At 39.0% G+C, this 22,998-nt stretch overlaps 1 protein-coding gene across 5 annotated transcripts in view; it reads right to left on the bottom strand.

Annotated features, from left to right (window-relative positions):
* The window catches only part of SORCS2 (sortilin related VPS10 domain containing receptor 2), a 653,060-nt gene that overhangs the window by 72,509 nt on the left and 557,553 nt on the right, over positions 1 to 22,998 (bottom strand). For all 5 annotated transcript variants that reach the window (XR_012042835.1, XR_012042837.1, XR_012042836.1 and 2 more), the window contains 3 exons: positions 15,886 to 16,065; positions 10,399 to 10,545; positions 8,879 to 8,981 (listed from right to left, as the gene is read on the bottom strand). Coding sequence is in view for 2 of the 5 variants with exons in the window: in XM_072863384.1 (XP_072719485.1) it covers positions 8,879 to 8,981; positions 10,399 to 10,545; positions 15,886 to 16,065 (430 nt within the window). In the remaining 3 variants the exon portion in view is untranslated. The remainder of the gene's footprint in view (positions 1 to 8,878; positions 8,982 to 10,398; positions 10,546 to 15,885; positions 16,066 to 22,998) is intronic.

Here is a 22,998-nt window from a genome sequence, read left to right on the forward strand (position 1 = left end):
AAAGTAGATGTAAGACCTGTAAGATTAAAAATGTGCCAAAACCAGCTTAGACTCAAAGTGCAGGGATGACCCTCATGACTTCTATTGGATGTGACAGCAGTTGTGCCAAGTGGGAAGGAAAGAGAAATGGGTAATTGTGGAGCAAACAGCCCCTATTTTTTCCCTGCAAACATCTTCATCTTCAAAAACAGCCCACCATTAAGTCAGCACCGAGGCCACAGGGTGCTCGCCCAGGAGGTGCATGGTCTCACCTTCCCACTGCTCCGCCTGCTGCCTTGGTCCATGCAGCCAGGGTAGCGAGGGCCATCATATGGCTTCCCAAAAGGGTTATCATTTATACATAAGACTGTCTAGTTTTAAGAAACAAAGGCTCTACTGATACCAGCAATCAAAATGAAACCTCCATGGCAGAAATTACAGAAAGTTACAACCACATCATCAGTGTTAAGGACAAAGGACCACAGGCCTAACATAAGGTTCAAATTTTTAAAAAAATAGATTAAGCTTTTGGTTTTATTCTATCCAACAGTCCTTGGGAAAGTACATGTTTTGGTTACAGTTACGTTGCATTCTTCCAGTGTAAGAGAAAAAAACCCAACAATTAAATATGATTAAGTTGTGAATATTATCTAATGAGACAGATCTAAAATGACAGCTTCACATCTGAATTCAGTTGTATTTTCTCCCCAAATTCAAGTTTATTTAAATCTATTTGGTTTATGGCCATTTTCAATTTATTATCACTTTGAATCCTAGAACCCCATCTAAGCAAAGATCAGGAAATATGATGTGATTTTTCCCAAGTCTCACAGATCTCACCAGCAAGTATGACCAGATCCCATCAGCCTTGTGTAGCAAAGATTAATCTGGTCACTAGAAGGAAGCATGAATGAGAAATCACCTTCTCAGGATTTGTAGGAAGGGAAGGGAGATTTGATTTGCTGTTTATACAAAACATATTTCTTTTGCTATTCTTACTTTCCTTTGTATAGTTTTCACTGGTATATGTTTCTGCAAACAGGTATATTGTTGTGCTTCTGCAATTACTCTGAATTTTTTCCTTGGGATAGCTGGGGATAGAAATATTTATTTCCTTGCTAGAACCTAAAGTATTGCTGTCAGTCTACACCCTTCTTTGCACAGATACCTTTAATGAATGCATCATTAGTTTTGCTCCTGGATAAAGGCTGTTTATTCTACCTCTTTTTACCACTTACTGAAATCTGCTTACATGAGTAGGTCTTTATTTTGAGAATTGCTATGGATCTGCACTTTAAAAAGCGCAGTGGTAAATTGCCTTAGCTAATGGAGAATTAGTCTCTAAACTAAACAGCATCAACTTGTGCTTCATTAGAAAGCCTTTTATATCCAGCTGATATGGTAATGACTGAAAGATATTAGCAACAGCTTTATAATTGCAGCTCTGTAACAAGACACACATGACTTCTAGTTTTGGTTTTACCTTTTCTTGGTAAATGAGCAAAAGGAGTTGGTGGACTCAATTATAATTACAGAGAAATGCCATTCTGTCAGAAACCCCAACTGATGACAACCTTGGCAGAGAGGCTAGTGTACTGCTTTGGGACAAAGAACTTCACTGCTCTTTGACCTTTGAAAGTAGTCCGTCCCCAGGCCAAGGGTGAAAACCCAGAGGTGATGCATGCAGGAACTTCTGATTGCTGCCATAATGTTCTGTGCCTTAACGAAGGCTGTAATTTCCACTACTTCCAGATTCTTTAGGAGATGCAACTATATTACATAATCTTGCAAACTTTATAAACTCAAGTCTTCAAGCACGTAAGAAAACCCTTTCCGTAAGGGAGGATAAAACTTTTCAATTGAGCTGCAGTTTGCTATGTGGGTACTGCAGGCAATGTCTTGCTGAAAAACAGCGTCCGTGGATTCAGAAAGAAAAAGCAGGTGAGGCAGCAAGCAGGAAACCCGTGTCACCAATGGAGACAGGCAGGCTCCTGCAAAGCGCAAGGGGTTATTTGCAGTGGGAAGCAGCCACATCTCAGGGGTGACAGGCAGAAGGAAATTTCTATAGAAACACATAGGGATGTGTGATGAGTTTACGCCAAGGGTACCTTTGAAAGCTGCTAGCCTGAAAAAGTAGAACTGGAATAAAACTAAGCCCTTCAAAGAACTTAGCACACTCACCACAGTTTTATTTGCAAACCTTTCTATTTACCGTGTGTCACACAAGAGTTATGAGTTTTCTCTATTTAAAGAGTTACGTTGTTTTAACTTTATTTTTTATATTCTATTAAAAAATAACTTCAAAGATTTTTGAATCTCAAAAATAACAGAATATCCCAAATAAAGTGCACAATTTTACTTCGAGGGTCTAGCTACCTCACAGTGTGTCATGTTACTGGATTAAGCTAGCTAACTAGACAAAGCACATGTAATAGCACCTCGTAAACCCCTTTACAACAGCTCCAATTGACATCAAATGAAATGCAAAAACCCCTGACATTAATAACATTACAAACAAATGACTACAAAGTTACAGGAGCACTCAGAAAGTACAGCTGAAACATCCTGAAAGTTTCCATGCCGTATCCGAGTGGAATTACAAACCTTATTTGTGTGTGGCAGCCAACAACACACGTGCACAACTGACAACACGATCAAGTGATACAGAAGGTGAGAAATGGCCAAGTTATGCTCAGCCCCAAGACTAGAAGCCAATACTTACAGTTTCTAAGTACCATTCCCACCATGTCTTGAAGTGTTCAGACTGTACCGCACACCCACAAACATCAGTGTGCTGCTTGCCTGGTGAATCACACCAAAATCTGTGCTCCTTATTACAGCTGTAAATGTCTGCAGTGACTCCTCAAGTGTGCCACTACAACATGGAAACTTTTTATCATTTTAGTGGTTCTGTGTTAAATCTCAAAATCCATCTGTGGTAACAAGTAAAGGTAATATAATACGCTGAAGGCAATTCAGGTTCATACCAAAAAAGTTACTGCATGTGGAATGGGTAATCAACTGCAGACTATATTAGCCAGAGCTATAAATGGTATCATTTTAACATCACTTTTTGATCTAAACGGCCTGAAAACTCCTGTGACACATGACACTGAGTGTTCTGCCATCTAGTTTCAAGAAGTTTTGTCTGTAATACAGAAGCTTCTTGTTGTGGTTTAGCCCCAGTTGGCAACCAAGCCCCACACAGCTGCTCACTCACCTTCCCCCCCGGTGGGATGGGGGAGAGAATCAGAAGAGCAAAAGTAAGAAAACTCATGGGTTAAGATAAGAACAGTTTAATAATTGAAATAGAATAAAAATAATAATAAGTGGTCATTAAAAAGAAAATTATGAGAGAGAGAGGAAAAAAACAAGTGATGCAACCACTCACCACACACTGACTGATGCCCAGCCAGTCCCCGAGCAGCGATTGCTGCCCCCCGGCCAACTCCCCCCAGTTTCTATACTGAGCATGATGCCATATGGTATGGAATAGCCCTTTGGGCAGTTGGGGTCAGCTGTCCTGGCTGTGCCCCCTCCCAGTTTCTTGTGCACCTGGCAGAGCAGGGGAAGCTGAAAAGTCCTTGACCAGTGTAAGCACTGCTCAGCAACAACTAAAACATCAGTGTGTTAGCAACATTATTCTCATCCTACATCCAAAACACAACACTATACCAGCTACTAGGAAGAAAATTAACCCTATGCCAGCCAAAACCAGGACACTTCTCAAGTTCGTCTTATATTATTTTATATTCTTTTCTTAGCTAAATGACATGTACAGGAAAGAAGACTCTTCAAATTACTGTGAGTGTTTGCTTCAACTTTGCTTTCTATGCTTCTCCTACAATTTTAAATATATTGGTTTTAAAGGCAGTTAGAGACTCATCTTCTGTCCCTAACAAAGGGATGGCATTATTGCAAACACCATGCATACATAAAATAAGGGAAGGTCAGAGACTGCCCTGGAGCCCTGAGCTGGTTGGCATGACCTGACCATGTTCACAGCACAGAGCACTCGGCCCCAGCTCTCCCCAGGTGGTGCTGCAATGGCCAGGAGATGCATTACTGTGAGTTCCCCCTGACCCCCCCACGTTCACATTACCTGAAATAACATGAGGGTTATTTTATAGGCCATGAAAATGGTGTTTTCATGTGATGAAACTGGGATGTGTGTGGCATGCCCTCAGCCATGATGGATGTGTCTGAGGGAGTAAGGCCAAGGTATGCTAACCTTGTTGGGCTGTATCGGTCAGGAGTGGTAAGCCTGGTGCTGCCTTGATCCTAGCACTTATCAGAAACAGTCCCATGTGTGTGTCTTCTACCAAACCATGGCCTGGGGGCACCATATACACCTGAAATGTTCTTAAACACTTCCCCAAAGGCTTTTGTCACCAACAGAGCCAGGATACTGTGCTAGATGGACTCTTGACCTGAGCCAGTATGGCTCTGCTGTTGTTATGTTCTGATGCCTTGTTTCTTAAAATTAGCAAACAAAAGGAAACATTTTGGTCTGAATTTTGGATTCTTTGATTAAGCACAGTCATCTTTTATTTCTCTTACTTGCATTCTTATAAACCTTTTCAAACTGTGCTTTGGGATACAGGAAATCCTCTTCTGCTTTTTTACTTGTCCTGAGTAAAAGCTAATTTTAAAGTAACGGGGTAAAATCCCACGTTCCATCCCTGCAGTGGATGTCCCGAAAACTAGAATACAGGGGTACTAACTACCCTTCAACATATTTCTCCAAGCTATTTGTAACTTTGCACATGCCAGTTTAGCAGTTGGTAGCACAGGGATGTGAAAGAAAGCAATTTTAGTGGTGACCGGTGGCCAGCCGAGCTCTCTGGAAAGGTGGTATAGCTGTGAAAAACACATACAGATCTCAAGAGAGTAATTAAAAGTTTGTCTTTGCTCAAGCATTTTGGCAGGTTCCTACTGGGCCACACAAATATGGGAGATTACCTTCATTTAAGATTTGCTATTAATTTACATGTTTTAAGCGCTACTTATCACTGCATTTACCCATATTTTTATATGGGATTTTAGACATGCTTACTGTGAGAAGAAATAATCCCCATATGCAACACTTCGATAATCTTTCTAATATGGAAAATCTTTTCCAGCCACTTAAATTTAGCATACAGGCAGATACCTATTCCAAAAAGAGAGATGTACCTTGCCTAGATTACTGGTAATTAATACAGTTGTAACATCCCTTCAGTCAATGCACAATAAGCTAAAATTTCACGGTATGTAAACTTGTAGTCACAGTGTAGAACAAGCATACAACCAATTTGTGTTTAAATGTCCCAGATAGACAGTTTTTGCCTGGCAAGCTGAAGATGTGTTTAGCTGAGGGCTGAGGGAGTGATTCACGCCATCAGAAGGGGGGAACATGTTGGTACGAAAAAAATCCAAGTGAATTGCAGCATCTTCACTCCAAAATACACTGGGAAATGCTCAGTCATCTCCCTGTTCCCTCATCCTTTTTATAGTGGCATCCTGGTACGCTACTTTTGTGAAAAATGATATAAATTCATCACAATGTATGCAATGTATTTGGGCCTGATATGACAAAAAGTAAATGGAACTTTCCAGCACTTCCTCAATTCATGTGAATGTGCAGAATTTACTGCTTGCTTGATTTGCCATCTGGACTGGAAGCTAAGCAGACAATTGTTGTAAACTAGCACCTGAAAAATCTACGCTTCTCTAAACATTTTTCATAGAAAAGTCCTTCGCAAGTTTATAGTAAAAATTTACACATCAATTGACACACATTTCATAGCTGATGCTGTGAGAAATAGAAGCTGTTGCCAAGATTAAAATGCACAAAAATCAAATGTAAATGCAAAATCCTATTACATTTCTTAAAGGGAGCAAAGCAGTTATTAAAAAGAACACTTTAATATGCAGCTATAAATTTTAATATTCTGTCTGCACAATTTATATATATACATAAGCTGAAAATATGCATTCCTCAAAACTATTTATGCAGCTTTAATAGAGTGGAATTTTTATTTTTTATGGTAAATATGAGTTTAAAAAGATGCAATTTTAACATCCTATTATTGCATTTTTCCCAAATACTCTAGGCATTAATGCTGTCCACCATTTAATTATTTTTTAAATTAAAACAACATTCAGTAGTCTCTGTGTTCTGATTTTCAAGCACAGTATCAAAACTATCCTTAAGTCACAGGTTAGGTTTTCCATTACCACAAGCAGCTGTGTTGTATAAGCTTTCTATAAAGTAGCCAAACCCCATGTTAAAGGGATTTTTTTTTTTTTTTTTTGCCATTTGATTGATAGCCACACTGCTCCTATTGAGAGGATGAACATCATGGCTCTTATGGTTAGAAACTCTTTTCTAATTTCTAGTTGACTTGTTTACATCACTTGTTTCTACCCCATGGTTACACTTTCAGGGAAAAAATCATATTCTTTATTGTCCTTTATTTTTCTTAGCTAATGAGGTTCCTCTTGTAAATATTCTCTATTTCCATCAACTGCCAAGTAGACCTTCTTAGCACCTGCTCATTGGTCCTGAAAATTGATGATCAGAATTGTACACATTCTTATTAATAAGGTCGCTGTACAGTATTTTGCCAGAGTATTAATATTTCCCTCTCTCCATTGGCAGTTATTTACCTACTTCACCCTCAGAATACATTTCCCCTTTTCACAGCACAAGGCACTGATGGCTCCTAAACATACTGTGATCAACTGACATTCACAGATCTATCGTCTTCAGTCATTTCCAGAAGACGTGCTCTCCCTAAATCTAACAGTAAAATCCCAATAGTGTGAGGTGGCCCAAATAATCTGGTTTCCGCATGTGCCAAGATCCTAGTACTTCTGTTGATTTTCATAAGAGTATCAATTTCAACGATCAGGCCAGAAGAAATTCAGGCTCATTGTATGTAAAGTATTTCTGATAAGAAGTGTAAGTTTACAAGGATATCAGGTTTGCCAGATAAGACTGAACGTGTGCACTGAATCCAGATGACCTGAGCATCCAAATAATGTAAATGCAAGTCAAAATCAGAGTTGGTTCAGGTCCTCTGTCGGCAAGGGGATGTAGTTGCTCTTCAAGATTTTTAAGACTCCAAAACAAGTCCCTTGGCTCTGCTTGCAACTACATGACCTTCTACCAGAGAAAGGACATACTGCACTACTCTTGGGCCCATTTTTCTCACTTTCACACCATCCCTCCTAGCTTTTTAGCCAGCTGCTACGAGTGATGGTGCCTCTCTACTATTTCCATTACATTATAGGTTGCTCCACAATCCAGTCAAATTTAACATCAGTCCAGTTCTTAATGATATCTGGATGTCATCGAACAGGCTCCCTCATATTCACATTGAGGAAAGCTGTTGACAAGTTTACCTACCACTAAGGTAAGACAATGTCACAGTGATAAAATCTCACCCCATTCTAGGAAGGAATTGAGGGCAAAATACTCTTCTCCAACTTGCCATCCCTAATATCACCTCAGAGAACAGTGCACTTAAACTCCACAAAACCCAACCAAATGAAAACAACCCAATATCTCAAAGAATATCTGTTCACCACATCAGATTATGATGCAAGGACAGAGAAAAAGGAAATAGAAGTAATGGACTAATTAATTAAACCTCATTGCTTAATTGCTACTACAAGGCATTCAGCCACAATATGGTGAGGCTAAAATTAAGAACCTACATTAGAATAGGAGTACCTTTATGTAAAAAGAAGATCCCTGAGATGGAAGTTATTTTTTGAAATATTAGAATTAATAAAATGTGAATTAAACACCTAATAAAAATGTATCTACAAGGGCACTGTACAAATTCTTAGTCTCATTCATGTCAATAAAAACATAGCAGCATTTCACCAGGTAGGTCTGCCTCCAGTAAAATACTTTAAACTCCATTTACACTAGGGGAAAACTTGAAATCTTCAGTTATACTGAAGTAATGGCAGCTGTCAGTATCTTTCAGCACCAAATATGCCCACATTGATATTCTCAGGAAATTTTTAATTTAGTAAGCCATTTATAAGAGACTAGTGTAAGCTAAGGCAGAAACCATTATTGATCAAAACCAGATATACTTTTGGGAAAAGAGAAGCAGTACATGTGTGTATTTCACCTAAATGTGATCCATAATGTAAGAATAAAATAATGCAATTTTAAAAAACTCTTAGAACAGTTAACATTTCAATAATTTTGAAACAAAGAAACAGAAAATTAAATGAAATTAATAGATGAATCACTAGGATACAAAGTAAAACAGAGTTATGTGAATATCTTTCTTGATGAGTAGTCAACACCAATGGAATTTTTTTTATTAAATGCCACTTCACAGAGCCATGGCTCCATATGTATGTTATAATGGAGAAGCCACAACCAGCATTGGTCTCATCACAGACACACATTTGCCTCTTTCACTTCATCTCTCTTTAGGCAAAAAGGGAATTAATAAAAATTACAAGACAAATTATCTCTATCCAATCATAAAGAACAAAATCTTGGCCGCTGTTTACATCAGTTGATTGGATTTGCTGGGCTATTCATGATGCTGGAGGACCTACACCCCACTTCTAGAGAAAAAGAATGCCGGACGAGTCCTTCAGCCACCGTCACTCCTCCACACTGCCCTAATGGGGAAGGACATATTACACAGCACAGAGAAGCATAATGTATTCTGTTATGTATCTGTCCTAGAAGACACAGCTCTGGGACTCCAATTAACTTTTATTAAATTGTTTGATCAAGAGATCCCATAAAGGGTTATTCTGCAGGGAAAGCCTTATATTGGCAATGTTTCTAGCATGGTATTGTTATAAACTAAAAGACTAGATCTACAAAGAACTGCTGCCACATTTCAGGTCTCAAAAAATAATTTTATGCATTTACCTGCCCCCATTATGAGCCCTGGTGCAGTGTCCTTCGTATGCACTGTTCCTGACACATAGGGATTGTCTGCCCAGCGGAGATGGAGGTGAAGGTAGCAATCAGGCTTGTGGGGGAAGAAGATGACAGGTTTTAAAACAAAACAAAACAACACAACTGGTAACAGTTATGCTCCTACAATAATGAAAGCACAGTCAGAGAGCAGCTTCAGCAATGTATGTCTTTGTAGAGAAAGAGAACAGCTGTTTCCCATGGAGCCAAACTCCAGTCTGAAATATCCAGTTAATATTAGCTATCTAACTAACAAGAATCTCTGGTGATGTCTGCGTAGTCTGCCACTGTCTCAGCAAACAGACTTCCAAACTCAAAAAAGTCAGGATGAAATTACTGTATAAAAAACCCTTGTGACAGAACAATCGCTTAAAAATCATAACTAACAGCAACAAGTATTGCATGGTTTTTGGTCCCAGGTAACTGGTAAAATTATGACTAAAAACAAGTGTTTGTACTGAAATTTCTTTTTTAGAAAAAAAGTGCTATGAAAAATAGCATAATGACTTTTGGACGCATCTATCACCTCTCCTTGCTAAGCAACTTGCTCTTTGTGCAGCGGCACTTGAAGGTCATATTGCTCACAGCAGTCTGACCATGAGCTTTACCAGGAGCAGGCTGCCAGCACCGCCTGGGAGCTGCTGCCACTGTGATCCCTCCACTCGTCTCACAGAGCTCTGCGTCAGGCCCTGCAGGCTTGAAACATATAGCACAGTCTTACACTCTTCAAAAGGGAACCAGCAGCTCCAGCCCTCCATTTCCGCCACACGGAGAGGGATCAAATCTCTGGCAGTGGCAGGACTAAAAGCATTTCTTTCACCCAGCCTGGAGTCTCCAGGAGCAGAGTCAGTGAGAAAAATACAAGGTTTTCAGTACAGCCTCACAAATAACAAAAATTTATGGGTAGGCATCTAAACAAACTGGAACATCTAAACAGGCTGGAACATCTAAACAAACTGAAGTAACATAATCTTACAAAAAGAGAGGACTTTTTCATGCAGTTAACTGTGATGTTTGTTTCCAAGCAACTCTCAAGAGTTCCCTTTAACAGAGAACCAAGGGTTACCTTGGTTTAAGATGAAACAAAAATAAGAAAGATGGAAAGAGAAAAGGTATTGGGTAAGCTCTGTTTGACTGATGATGCGCCCCTTATATCCAGACACAAATGACCGTTGTCGTGACTATTCTGCACTGGGTTGTGTGGTTGACACACAGGAAAGAACGTCCTCTTTGTATCAAAGGAAGCTCTACACTAAGAAATGCAGCGCAACAGAGAGTCACAACTACTCACTCTACAAGATGACTGGACTAACAGCTTGTGAAACCACTGCTCATGCAATGCAAGCAGATTTGCCTGCTAGTTTGGCTGGTAAACTTGGTGCAAAGCTCTGGGGCTGTCGGAACTACTGCACATCCTACCATAAAGTTCTTCTGCACTTTAGAGAAAGGATAGGCTAAAAAGAACCACTTACAGGTTTGCAGTTTGTCGGTTTGCCATTCATATCAATGCCTGGAGGGTTTAGAAAATCCCAGTCACGGCCTTTGTTGTAGGTTATCAGAGTTGTAACTTTCCCATCAATTTTCTGGTTGGCCAAAAAGACTCCTTTTACACCTCTGACCTGAAGCATACAGGAGAGAGGGTTAATGACCAGCACATACACATTTTTTTCAACGCTTATCCCTGATTAGCTGCTCTTTTGTGGCTCTGAACTGTGTACCTCAGGTAGTTTCTCTACTAGGAAAGTGAATGATACCTTAAAAAAAAAAAAGGGAAGGCAAAAGGATAAGAGGAACAGGAGAAAGGGGGAAGGGGAGGATAACTACTGATTTGTATTTCTACACGTACTTAAAAAGGATATACAGTCCTCCCAATGTCAGAAGACTAACCAAATTACATGTAGTTTATACAGCAAAATACAAAAATTACGATAGCATGGCCTTACTGTACACTGTTAAAATCACAGCTCTGCATTTTTTTTAAATACAGACATCTCTAAAATGTTATTCTACAAATGAGGTAAGCAATTTGTAACAGCAACCTGACTTTTACATTGAAGTCATATGACCCACATCATATAAATAGTACACAAATAGGTTACAATAACAAAATACAATACAATCTCCTTTAAAATAACACTGAATTAGGAAGCACCATTGCCTTTTGTAGGAAATAAATGCAGACAGATCATCTGGGGAAGAAACAGTGAGGGCTGAATCAACCTCTCAAGCATCTGAAATGCTTCCACACCCAGTCTACCTCCACATATGTAGCCTCCCTTCACCTGTTTAACCTCTGGGGAAAAAGAAAAAAAAAGTTTATAGTCTCTCTCTTCTCTTGGGCAAACTTAGTTATTTTATTTCCAAACAATCTGTATTAGAAAGTTATTACAACTCAGAGTGTCAAAGTTAATGGGGATAATTTTTAGAAGCAACCTGACAGTAATCACACCTTAATATGTTTAGCTCTAGCCCTAACATTTATGTTATGCGTTAATATTCCACCCAATGGCATGAGATAAGATCTTGCATTAAAATTGAAGGTTTCCTTAAGAGTGCTTGTTTCCCTCACAATTATTTATGAGGCTTCTTGAATTTCTGAAAAACTCTTGAAAATTTATATCAACTCATATACCCTTTCCAGTATCGTACAGCTCTCTAATCTGACATTTAACAGAACTGAAGCATTCATTACAACTAAATGCACAAGATAGCCAGCTCTTTGCATGATCAGGAATATTTGCCTCTTGCTGACATGATTCATTCCTGGAATTACTATTTATTTTGCATCTGAAATATTTGCTCTTTTCTTTTGCCCAACTACCAGTTATGAACTCCCTTTGACGTTCATTTAACAAAAGTCTGCATTTAGGGTGAAGAGAAGGCATCCATTCCAGCAGGCTGCAGGTTTGATACCTATTATTTATAAATACAAGCTTTTTTCTAAGGAACTGACCCAAATCTACAGAGAACAAGAATGCTTTGCTGGTTATGGTAACAGCCTAGAACTTGGAAATATATTTACATTTAGATAACCAAATTTTGTATAGACATTTTAATTCCCCGCTCTTTCTTGAGTTCCTTCTTCCTTAAACGCCATGCATGTGTGGTTTGGCTTACTTATCCAGGATGCTGGAAGCTCAGAATGACCTCCAAGTCAAACATACTATAGAAGTCAACTACTTTGCAGTGCAGGTGAGAAAAGGAAGGGGAGGGAAGAAACTAGGAACCTGCTTTCTTTACTTTCAAAGCACTTTCATCTTGCTGGGGCTTTATTACATATTCTATCTTCCAGAGACGGCACAGCCGCGAATACGACCAAAAAGCCTGGCAGTTCAAACATTTACTTGGGAAAGTAGACTTGGGGTTCAATTTCTGTGCATGTCTTTCTTCCAGTGAACACAATATTAAATATTTAAACAATAATTAGATCAGGGACTGCAACTGAGGTTTCTGTCTTCATTTGTGGATGGCAAAAACAGTGCTGCATCATGAATATTTTTGTTTCCTCTCTTTCTCTCTCTCTGTCTCATTCTTGTTTAATGAATATTTAATCATTCCATATAATCATTCAATGGGAGTCAGGCTAAAATTTTTCTCCATTCCCACTCCCATCTCTAACCTAACCGAGTGCTAGGGTAGCCTCTCCTCTCTACAATATGGGACATAAGTGTTTGAATCTATCAGACAGAAAGGTTATGAAAAAATTTCTTCCAGTGTCTCAGTTAACTTCTCTCACTGCTGCTCTAAAAAAAGATAAAAGCTGACCAGCACTTCAACAGTTCTATGTTGAATGAAAGGCATAATGCCTGCTGGAAATAATAAATAAGTTTCAGGCATCTATCTTCAGAGCAAGTTCAGAAACATTATGTTTGGAGCAGTGCCTAAAAATAGCCTAAAAAATAATAACTAATATAAAATGATGGTGTGTAAAAAATGGCAGCTTTAAAACACCCCACCCCCTCTGTAGCATTTTCTATTTTATTTGTCCGGTGACCTATGTAAATACACGCCTGACTCTTTCTGTAAATACTGTAAATGCTGTATGTCAAATCTACCTTCTGCATTCAACTGTGATGCCAAGGCACCCAAATTCTTCTGTACTTTCTACTCCTTGACTCAGTTCCCTAATCTAAAATTGGGAGATTAGTATCTTTCTACCAAGAAGGGAAAAGATTCACATTAATAATAAGGTGCTATGGAAAAGACGACACTTCAACATCGTGGAGTGTTCAGTTACTCTGATGAGCAGCCCAGTAGCTACCCAAGACAGACAAACACAAGGCAATTCAAAAGTACCTTTCCTTTGATTTTCTTTTGGACTTTTAGATTAGTTCTCAGAACACCTATTTTCCAAAACAGTTCAGGGGTTAGTGGTTCCCCAGTACTCTTAGAAAAGCACTTTGTACCTTACAAACCTATTTTCTAAACAGGTTTTCTTCTATGACTATGTATTCTGTGACACATTAATTGCTGCATTGTTACACTACTGATTTTACAGCCAAACAATATTCTATACTACTTGGGAGCAAGCAGCACTGTTCAGATGGCCCCACAGTGTTTATTAGCAGCAGTTACTGAAATACAAAAAATGCAGCTATATAGTAGAAGTCTGTGATTAAAATTTAAATATATATGATTTGTTGTTTGGGAAAAAAAGGATGAAGAATGTGTACTGCAACTTGTGTAGCTCTTACCCATAGGAGGAGTCATAACATGGTCCAACCCAGAAGTATTACATTAGTATGCCCATTTTGCAAATATGCCTATGTCAAATTCGTGACTGGTTCACATCGGCAGCACTTGATACAATTTCAAGGACATGTTCCTTTTGTACAGTCACAGATTTCAAGGGCATGCTCTTTTTGGACAGTCACTTAATACTTTACCTTTCTTTTTCTTTCCTTCTTTGTACAAGTATTTGGGAATTATTCCCCTTTCACACACGCAACATGAAAAGAAATATGGTACAAAAAAAAGATAAAGCATATAAAAGAAAATGAATGCAGACAGGTAGAAACCTATAAAAGGTTTTATAGCAGATGTGCAAGTAAAAGATGAAGTGAGGTCAGCAGAAGATAACGAAGATGAACAATGCAAATTTTAAGGAGAATCATGCAGTGGTGGAAAGAGAAATTGTGAACCATTAAGGACTGTCTCTGTGTTGCACTGAAGATTCTTCTTCCCAAGATGGGATACTTGCATTAAAATGCCCAGAGAGAAAACCCAGACTAGACGAAAAAAATCCCATCCTCGAGGACTGCATATATCTTATATTTAGGAGCTATTTTGTACTGTGTAAATAATGCACACATCACTTGTAGATACAAGTACTTGATCACATTCTAGTAAAGAACAAGTACACTAATTATTTATCATACAAGCTATCCGGAAGCTGTAGGCTTTCTTATTGTAAGCATGTAAGAGTGTTCTCCTATAATGCAATTCTATTCCAAAAATAGCCCTAAAAAATTGAATTGTATGGCTCCATGTGTGTTGTCTTTCAATTACTCTTTATCATGTGCACATTTTCTTTTTAATGCAACCCTACAAATTAATCCAGCACTCACAATAATCTAGGATCCCTCTCTTGTGCATTATCAAATATGCCCTCAGTAACATTGTGAAATTCTGAAATAATCAGTGAAACTGAATTAAGTAAATAACTCTTGTAGACAAAAGGACAGCCAGGGGTGGCATCTCTGTACAACTTATCTGAAATTACATGCTACAGGTGACGCAGGGAGAAGAGATTGCACCTGACTCCCTTTTAGCTTTGCCTCCTGCAGGAGTGACCCGGAGCAAAGAGCTGCAAACTAATGCTCTCAATAAATCACCCCATGGGAATGTGGCTACACACAATACCCAGCTTCACTTATTAAGAAGCCTCATTTCTAAAAAGGTAGAGTCTAGAAAATTATCATTGGTAATGATACACCTTTTTGTTTTACTACACTCATTTGGAAAGAAAAAGCTAAACAACGATGGAGGAGATAAGGGGGAAACCCGATCCTTTTCCCCCACCAAGAGTCTATTTACAGCCATTTAACGGCTCTGTAAGCGTATGACTCGTACCTTGAATTACTACAAACCTTTTCCAGAGAAGTCTGGTGCACTTATAAAGATTTATTTTTTTTTTTTAACTAACACCAGGCAGATTAGAGAGTAACAGTGGCCAAACTGTGTCAGAGCAAAGGTCCATTAGTGTAAAATCCTGTGCTATTTGCTACAAGAAAGAACAGAACCAGAGCAAATACACACCTTATAACATTTACATGTCATCATTAACAGGAACGGATAACAGTTTGTGCTACTCTTCCAAAACGCTATATTCTTCAGTCGTTTCTTTTGCCAAGTGTGCTGATGTTAAAATCCAAGATGGATTTGTTTACAGGAGAGTTTGTCTCATAGCAAATGCTGTTGGCACAAGACACCTACTGAAAGCAAGTGGATTTGCTGTCCAATATCTAATTTTGTTGGTTCTTCGCTTGTCAGAGCTGACACAACCTAGCACAAGGCTCGCAGGATTACTATTTAAGACCCTGCTGGCTAAAAGATGTCCTGCTCTAAGTCAGGAAGTGTAGCACTGAGTCATCTAGAAGAAAAAAGCTGTAGTAGGCAGCTGCATAACTTCTTACTTCAATAATAAATTGTGCTGCCAGCTTCACTTTTCAATATCTTAAAAAAAAAAAAACAAAACCAAACCTCAGCCAGTTCTGGTTTTGCACATCCATGGAACCCCATACAAAGAATCTGGTTCTTAGAGTGCACAGCACATTAGCAAGGCAAAAGGGAAACATGTAAGTAGTAATGATGCAGTATCAATAAGAAAGAAATCCTAGTCTTTTTACGTTGAAGATAACTGTGAAAACATAGTAATGTAAAATTAATTATACTCAATCGAAATAAAGAAAATTAAAACTCCACCCAGACTACACACACTGGAAGAGATAAAGACCTACCTCCAGAATATCTATCAGGACATTCTCTTCTGGCTGCTTTGTGCTCCGGACGTTCTCCAGCAGGATAGAGTAGTAAACACCTTGTGGGTCAGACTGGTACAGGTTGTACGTGTCTGTCTGGTACCACTCCTGGACAGCCACAAACACCTGGTTTTCATCTGTACTGATTATCTGTAAATCCTGTAGAAAAATAAGATTCAAAATGACTAATTTTCCCATAATTTCTATTTTACAAACAATAAGCTGTCCAGGAGAGTTGGATAGGGGGAGGGGGGGAAGTGCATCTGAAAGGTCAGCGACAGTAATATCTCAACACAGTACTAATCAACATGCTGTATCCCACCACTCCGAGGTGGTCACTCACTGCCTTCTGGCTCCAGGTTATCAGAGCGCAAACCAGCTTAGTGAAGACCAAAAACCATGAACGTGCAAAAGCTGTGATCTGCTTTGGCTTTTGCGGGAAATGACTTCTTGAAAAGAAGGGAAAAAAGGAAAGGGGGGGAAAAAAAAAGTAAATTATTTTCCAAGATCTGGATGAGAATCAGGGAAAGACTGAAACAACGTAAACAAAGCTAATCTAAAAAATAATCCTCAGGTACCTAGAGAATTAAGAACTATTTTGTCCAGGGTAAAGCATAACATAGTACAAAGAGGATCAGATATAATTTACAGCAGTTACACGTCGGAAGTAGTACATATCATGCACACAGCTCATATATATTATAGTACATAACGCTAATCTATCTATCTATGTAGTCAGATCCACTTAAATATTCAACAGTAATAACATGAGAGTCAACATTCTGCATTCATTTCTCAAGAATTTCAGGCGTGGATATTGCAACAGCTTGCTTTCAGTTTTCCCAGCTTCTTCAGTCCAAACTTCTCAGACAAAAAATGCACAGCTGGGGAAAATAATTTAACACTAATATTAAACAGAAGAAATAAATCAGGAACTAGCAAGACTGAACTAAGCTTAGCAAACAGAAAAAAAGGACATGAGTTTGCAATAGGATATGGCAGCATAAAGGCAGATGTTGGGGCTGCATATGAAATGACATCTAGTCACAGAGAGTGAAAGCTTGTAAACTCTTTATGACCTTGGTACTTAACTGAGAAACTGTATACAGTTCTGGTCACCTTATTACTGGAAAAATAACTAAGGCAATGAAGTGAATATGAAATAAAGCTACCAAAATGTCAAGAGAATATGAGTTTGGGGAAGATTGGCTTTAAAAAATAAATATATATATATCTCAAGAAAACAACTTTGTAGAACTCTAAGAGAGAAATAAAACAAATTCTGTAAGAATCCAGTGAAGACTGAAGAAAATGTGAGTAACACTGAGAGACACTGAACCCTTGGCGAAGCATGGCAGTCATGCTTTAGGCAACATGCACGATGCAATTGAGGCACTCAGATTTAAGAAAAGACATTAATAAAAATAAAATGAATACACTGGAAAGATTTTTAATATGAACAAAAGATGGTTATTAAATAACTAATCCTTTAGTTAAATTTAAAGTGTTTTTACGTATCTGACACATCTCAACACAAAAGAACCTAAGTGAAGCTTCCTATCAATGACAGCTCAATGCTGTTTTCAAAGACTTTCTTGTTGAACTGTGGTCTAAAGTAGATTTTTGTTTAGCATCCCATTAATAGATCTCTTTTCTTGTGTTCTCAAAAATTACTCAGAAGCAGACAGTCTGCCAGAACTTTAATTCTTTCCATCTGAGTATGAAATAGTAACTGTTCTGACACAGAAATGCCAGCAAAACACAGCAACTGATCCCAACAGGTTCTTTAAAAAGCCTCTTACATGTACAGAATGCTTCACCTCCTGCCTTAAATATATGGCTGGGTAGCCCACATTACAGAACATCTAATACTGAATTCACCTTCTCTTTTGCAGTGTTAGAAAAGCCCCCATGATTATCCATTAAGTAAGGATGGAAGTGAAGCAAGGAGTAAAGAAACAGTTCTTTTTGTCACATGAAAGCCTCTAGAAAACCCTCCTGTGATGCCAGGAGCTTTCAGAAAAATTATCATCGACATTATTATAATAAAACATTTGTACAGTGCCGTTAACAAACACAAAACTCCAGTGAAGGCTTCCCTTGCCCCACGCGCTGGTGGGCGGCAGTGGTTGTATGGGCGGCCCGCGGTGGCAGAGGCGAGAGCCGGGAGGACGGGCACAGTTCTGGTTCTCCTGTCTCAGGGTGGGGTAGGAGCTGCTGAGCCAGCAGAAGCAGCGCACAAAGAGCCAAAACGCACGGTGCAGAAGGACAGGAAGATTAATTTGGGGCAGACTGGAGGGATCCGGTGAAAGAAAGAGGGGTTGGAGTGGAGAAGTTTACTGCAACAAAGGAGAGTTTACTTTTGGCAGCAACTGTTACCAAGGAAGAGGTTTGTACATGCAGACTGCTGGATGTCAGTTTTTTTCTGAGGCAAGTACTTAACAGATCCTGGTTTTAGCAAGAGAAATTGCCCTTCCGCTGCCTTGAACTTTGTTCCTTCCATTCAGAATTTATGCTTTCAGATTTCCAGGTCATCCTTACCGTTATTTTCCTTTCACAGTGATTTCTTCTCCCTCAAGAAGCAAACCAGTCCTTCAGTTATACAACCTTGCAATAATCCTGCACAACACTTTCTGCCCACTCATGATATAATCTTCTGGGAAAATTAATTGACCAAGTAAGGAAAACTGCAAAATTCATGCCAGATTCTTAAATGTATCTTTTACAATCCTGGATGATACTGACTGCTGAAAATCTAGCTAAAACAAAGCTAAACTGTCATGTCACTCTTGCACTATTCTTATCCTGGAAAGCTGAATTTAAAAAGAGGAAGAAGAATTTGATTAACAAATACAGAGGCTGGGTCTTCAGTGTGCCAAGTCCAACCCTTCAGCCCAGCTACCCACTGATGACAAGCACGTGAAGATGAAGATGGGATGTCAGCAAATATTGCTAGACAGAACTTACTGTCACTAAAGAGTTAACTAGTAAGGACATCTGAGAAAGAATAAATATCTAGAGTGAGGGAATGCAATTTTTTATTGCTTTATCTAATTCATGGCCACAGATACTACCTTAGGCTGTAATCTCAGCAGATCCTATAAGGACAGCATTTATTCTTTCATGATTTCATGCTTGGACTACTGCAATTGCCTTCTTGCTGGACCTCCTGCTTTCTCTCTCCACATTCTGCAGGCTACTTAATGTCCTGCTGATCATCTAGTTTTTCTGTAATTATGCTATTCACATGTGATTTATTCAAATTCATTTATGAAGATCTTCTTTACTGATGTTAGACACCTTCAGGATTTGGAACATTCCTTATTGTCCCTACTCAGATTTTTGTTTATCTCCAGGCTGCTTTTTTGTATACATTCAGTATTTGAGCTCTTGTGCTTTCTTTTAATTTTCGTGCTCAAATAAGAGAGTCTGTGCACTTTCAGGTGTCCCAAGGCAGAATCTTTTTCCAGATCTGCCATAGCAACCATGTTTCCTCTGTGGCATGCCCATTCCTCCACGGACATCCTTTCTCTCATCTCTACTACTTTACGTTTGCTCTATCCAGTCTGCCATGTCTGCTCTGTTCCATGTCTTGCTGACCCAAGCATCCATGCTCTTGCCATTCTCACTTCTCTCTTTTTTGTTTTTGCAAAGCTCACCAATGGCAATTTGTATCAACAATAGACAATTCACAAATAACAGTACTCTCCATTTACTTTATCTCATCTTCTTAGGTTGTAAGCTTTTGTACAGCTCTGAGATGCTACTAGCTGTATTGTCCAAAACTCCTTTTTTTAACTTCTAAAACCCCATGAGATTTCTCTGTTTTGTTTGCCAAGGTGCTTCTTGTGCACTATATTCTGTGAATTCCTTTGTCACAATGTTTCCTTCATCCTCCTCTCTTTGCTGGGTAATGTTATACCACACTAAGCACAGATGTCTGTATTTCATCATGAAAAATCTGTGGAACCACTCATAGGTTCAAGACAGTGGACTAACCCAGGGCCAGGGCCAGGTCTACCTATAGGTGGAACCAAAGAAGCCTGCGAAGTGATCTAAAATCCACTATGCAATGAAGTCCAGGGGGGCATTTCTCTGTAGGTGGATGAGAGCAGCCAGACAACAGCCTTCAAATAATGTGAACAGGCACCCCAAGGAAAACAGAATAAACTTCTAAGTCTACTTGGAGTTAAATACTGGGTATAAATCGCAGCAAAGGAGATTTAGGTTAGACATCAGAATATCCTTCTATAGTAGGGCCTGGTCATACACACCGAGATAAAATGCTTAGGGAGGTAAAGTAGTCTGCATCCTTGGGAGTTGTTAAGAGTAGATGAGACAAATATCTGCCAGGACTGGTTTAGGCAGATGACCACACTTTGGAAAAGAACCTCTCAAGATCCTTTCCATGTCTATTGTCTATGATTCTGTGAAAACAGGGGATAATAAAACCACACCTTTTTGAGATAACTTGAAATGTTACACATACAAATAGAAATATCATTAAAAAGACAGGATTTGGTTTTTGGTTTTTGTGTGGGGTTTTGGTTTTTTTTTATTCAAGAGCTATAATTTCTTAACTATGCTTAAAAAAGTAAACAATTTCCAGACAAATATGAACTTCAACATGACCATGGAATTAGAATTAAGGGCAGCTGGAAATCTGTTGAATTAGAGTTACTTTTCTACAAAAATGCTAGATGAGTCCTGAAAGTGATCAAAGACTACATAGTTAAAAACTGGTATGATTAAACAAGGCATCCAGTGACAGGTCATACCACCGCATGCCTAGCCAGCTCTCTCAGGGACTTGCAAGCTGCTATGTTTGTACCTTACGTCAGTAGCAGAGAACACAACTGTTCAGATAAACATAAAGACAGTTTCAAAGTGATACTAGAAATAATTAGAAATGTGTAGAAGGCCAAATTGTGCCAAAAGATGAGCACCACTTCAAAGAAACTTCATATCACATGGACAGACCTGGTCTATTAAACAAAATAAATGAGTCTGAGGGTGTACGCGTGACATTGAAAGAACTGTGCATGTTCAGCCATGCAATGGAGAGCAAGCACCCAAGAACTCTTCCACCAAGTATAGAGTAACAATCAAATATTACTTCTTAAAAACATCCACACTGCTTGAGAACTATTTTTTTACTTTTAACACAAAGATACCAACGTAATCAGTCTACGTTTTTGCAAAACTATCTGCTTTTAATGCAGTTGAGTCTGTTTTCACATAAGGATGAATGAACACCAAATAAAAAACCAGTCAAGAAGCCCAAAAGCATTAAACAATTAAAAGAGTTGAGTTTTGGGGGAGCTGAGGATAGAAGGGAGGAAGGAAAGAGGTTTAGAGGAGGAAGGGAAGAGAAATGCATTGTTTTCACTGTATACAGCCCCATACCATCTACATTTAGTAACTCACCAGCCTGTAAGTCTGCTAATACTCTATAGAATTTTATATTCAAGAAATGCTCAATATGGTTTACTATATTACTAACTGTGATAAGAAACCCTACGACACAAATAAATACAATTACACCCTGAAGACAGAAGGATATAAAAGATGACAAGGATCATACAGCAAGCCAGTGCTCCTTTGTGTAGTAAAACGCGCTGATGACACAGGAAATATCATTAAGTGAAAACACTGTAGGCAACGTTCGGCATAGGCGGTATAATGCTACGCAGGCAGGACTGTGGCACTTTAGTCAATAAGGCAAATAATAAAGAAGCTCAGAATTCCTGTTTTTCAAATCTTACCACTTTCAGTCCAGTGTCAGAATTTTGCCCCTCTGCAATCTTTTAATGCTGTGGTTGGGCAATACGTTAACCTGAAGCAAGTGATAAATTAAACAGAGAATCACGAGGAGTAAATGTTTCAGAAGCGCAACAGATGGAAGTACTCAAGGCTGCATAGTCTTGGCCTTGACCTCTAGTTGCACCACATTTATACCCCTTTAATCTCTTAAGTACAATCAAGGCAACTGGATGGCACATATCCCAAAGATAATCTCCCTAATCTTCCTTGACTGGCCGAGTAAAACGGTGCAAGGAGAGAAATCAATAAGAAGTTACGCTGTGAAGAAAAGAACAGTTCCTTGGATCCACCTCAGATGGATTTGGATTTGTACGACTGGGGAGCCAGACAGCTGCTACAGCTCAGGTTCACTGGCGAGTGCTGTGACACCGCCCGGAATACTTCTATTGCATCAAATGCCACTGCTACCTGCATTTCTATTTTGTTTCCCTTTATTCTTTGTTCAGAGCCACTCCAGTGGACTTTCAGAAGGATGGAGCAGTAGTCCTCCTGCAGCTGCAAACCGCTCTTCTGCCTCGCACAGAGGAACCACCTCAGCCTAAGCGTCCCCGAGTGATGGACAGCAGAGGTGGAGAAGGGGCCACCCAGGCAGAGAAACCATTCTTGGGAGACTAAGAGCCTTGCTAAATGAGCTCTCCCAGCCTCAGTACTTTGTAATCCAACCATCACGCAGCCAGAGCCTCAAGAGAACTTTGGCTGCTGACAAAAGGGCTGCAGGAATCTTTCCTGCCATTTCTGCTGTTAATGAACAGACCCATTTAAGGAATCCTTGAAAATGTTATGGTAAGAGGGAGCTTGACAGAGAGGGGAATACATGCTTCAAAAGATTAATGGCTATTTGGGGACAAAGAGTAACATTGCTCAAAATATTTTACTCTTGATAGTGTTATATCTATTATTGGATGATACAGACAAGTCTGGAAGAAAACCTGTGGTTAAAATAGTGATGTATATCTCAGACTGAGGCAAGGAAGAGGTGGGCCTGTTTCGCGCCACTCAGAAGGGCACTAGGGGATAATCAAATAAAAAGAATATATGGAGTTGATAAAAGGCATATATAGGAGATTCATATTACCATGAATACTTTAAAGACTTTAACTTATTTCTAAGGCAATAGGGTTTTTTTTCTTTTTTTTCTTTTTTTTCTTTTTTTTTATTTTTCCCCTGTACTCTCTTTTATCTTGGTTACCTGCAAAAATTTACGTTATTGCCTATTTCACAAGATTGAAAAGACATACAGAGATCAAAATACATGGAAGAAGCTTTTTC

The sequence above is a fragment of the Ciconia boyciana genome, chromosome 5 (assembly GCF_034638445.1).
Source record: "Ciconia boyciana chromosome 5, ASM3463844v1, whole genome shotgun sequence".
NCBI lineage: Eukaryota > Metazoa > Chordata > Aves > Ciconiiformes > Ciconiidae > Ciconia > Ciconia boyciana.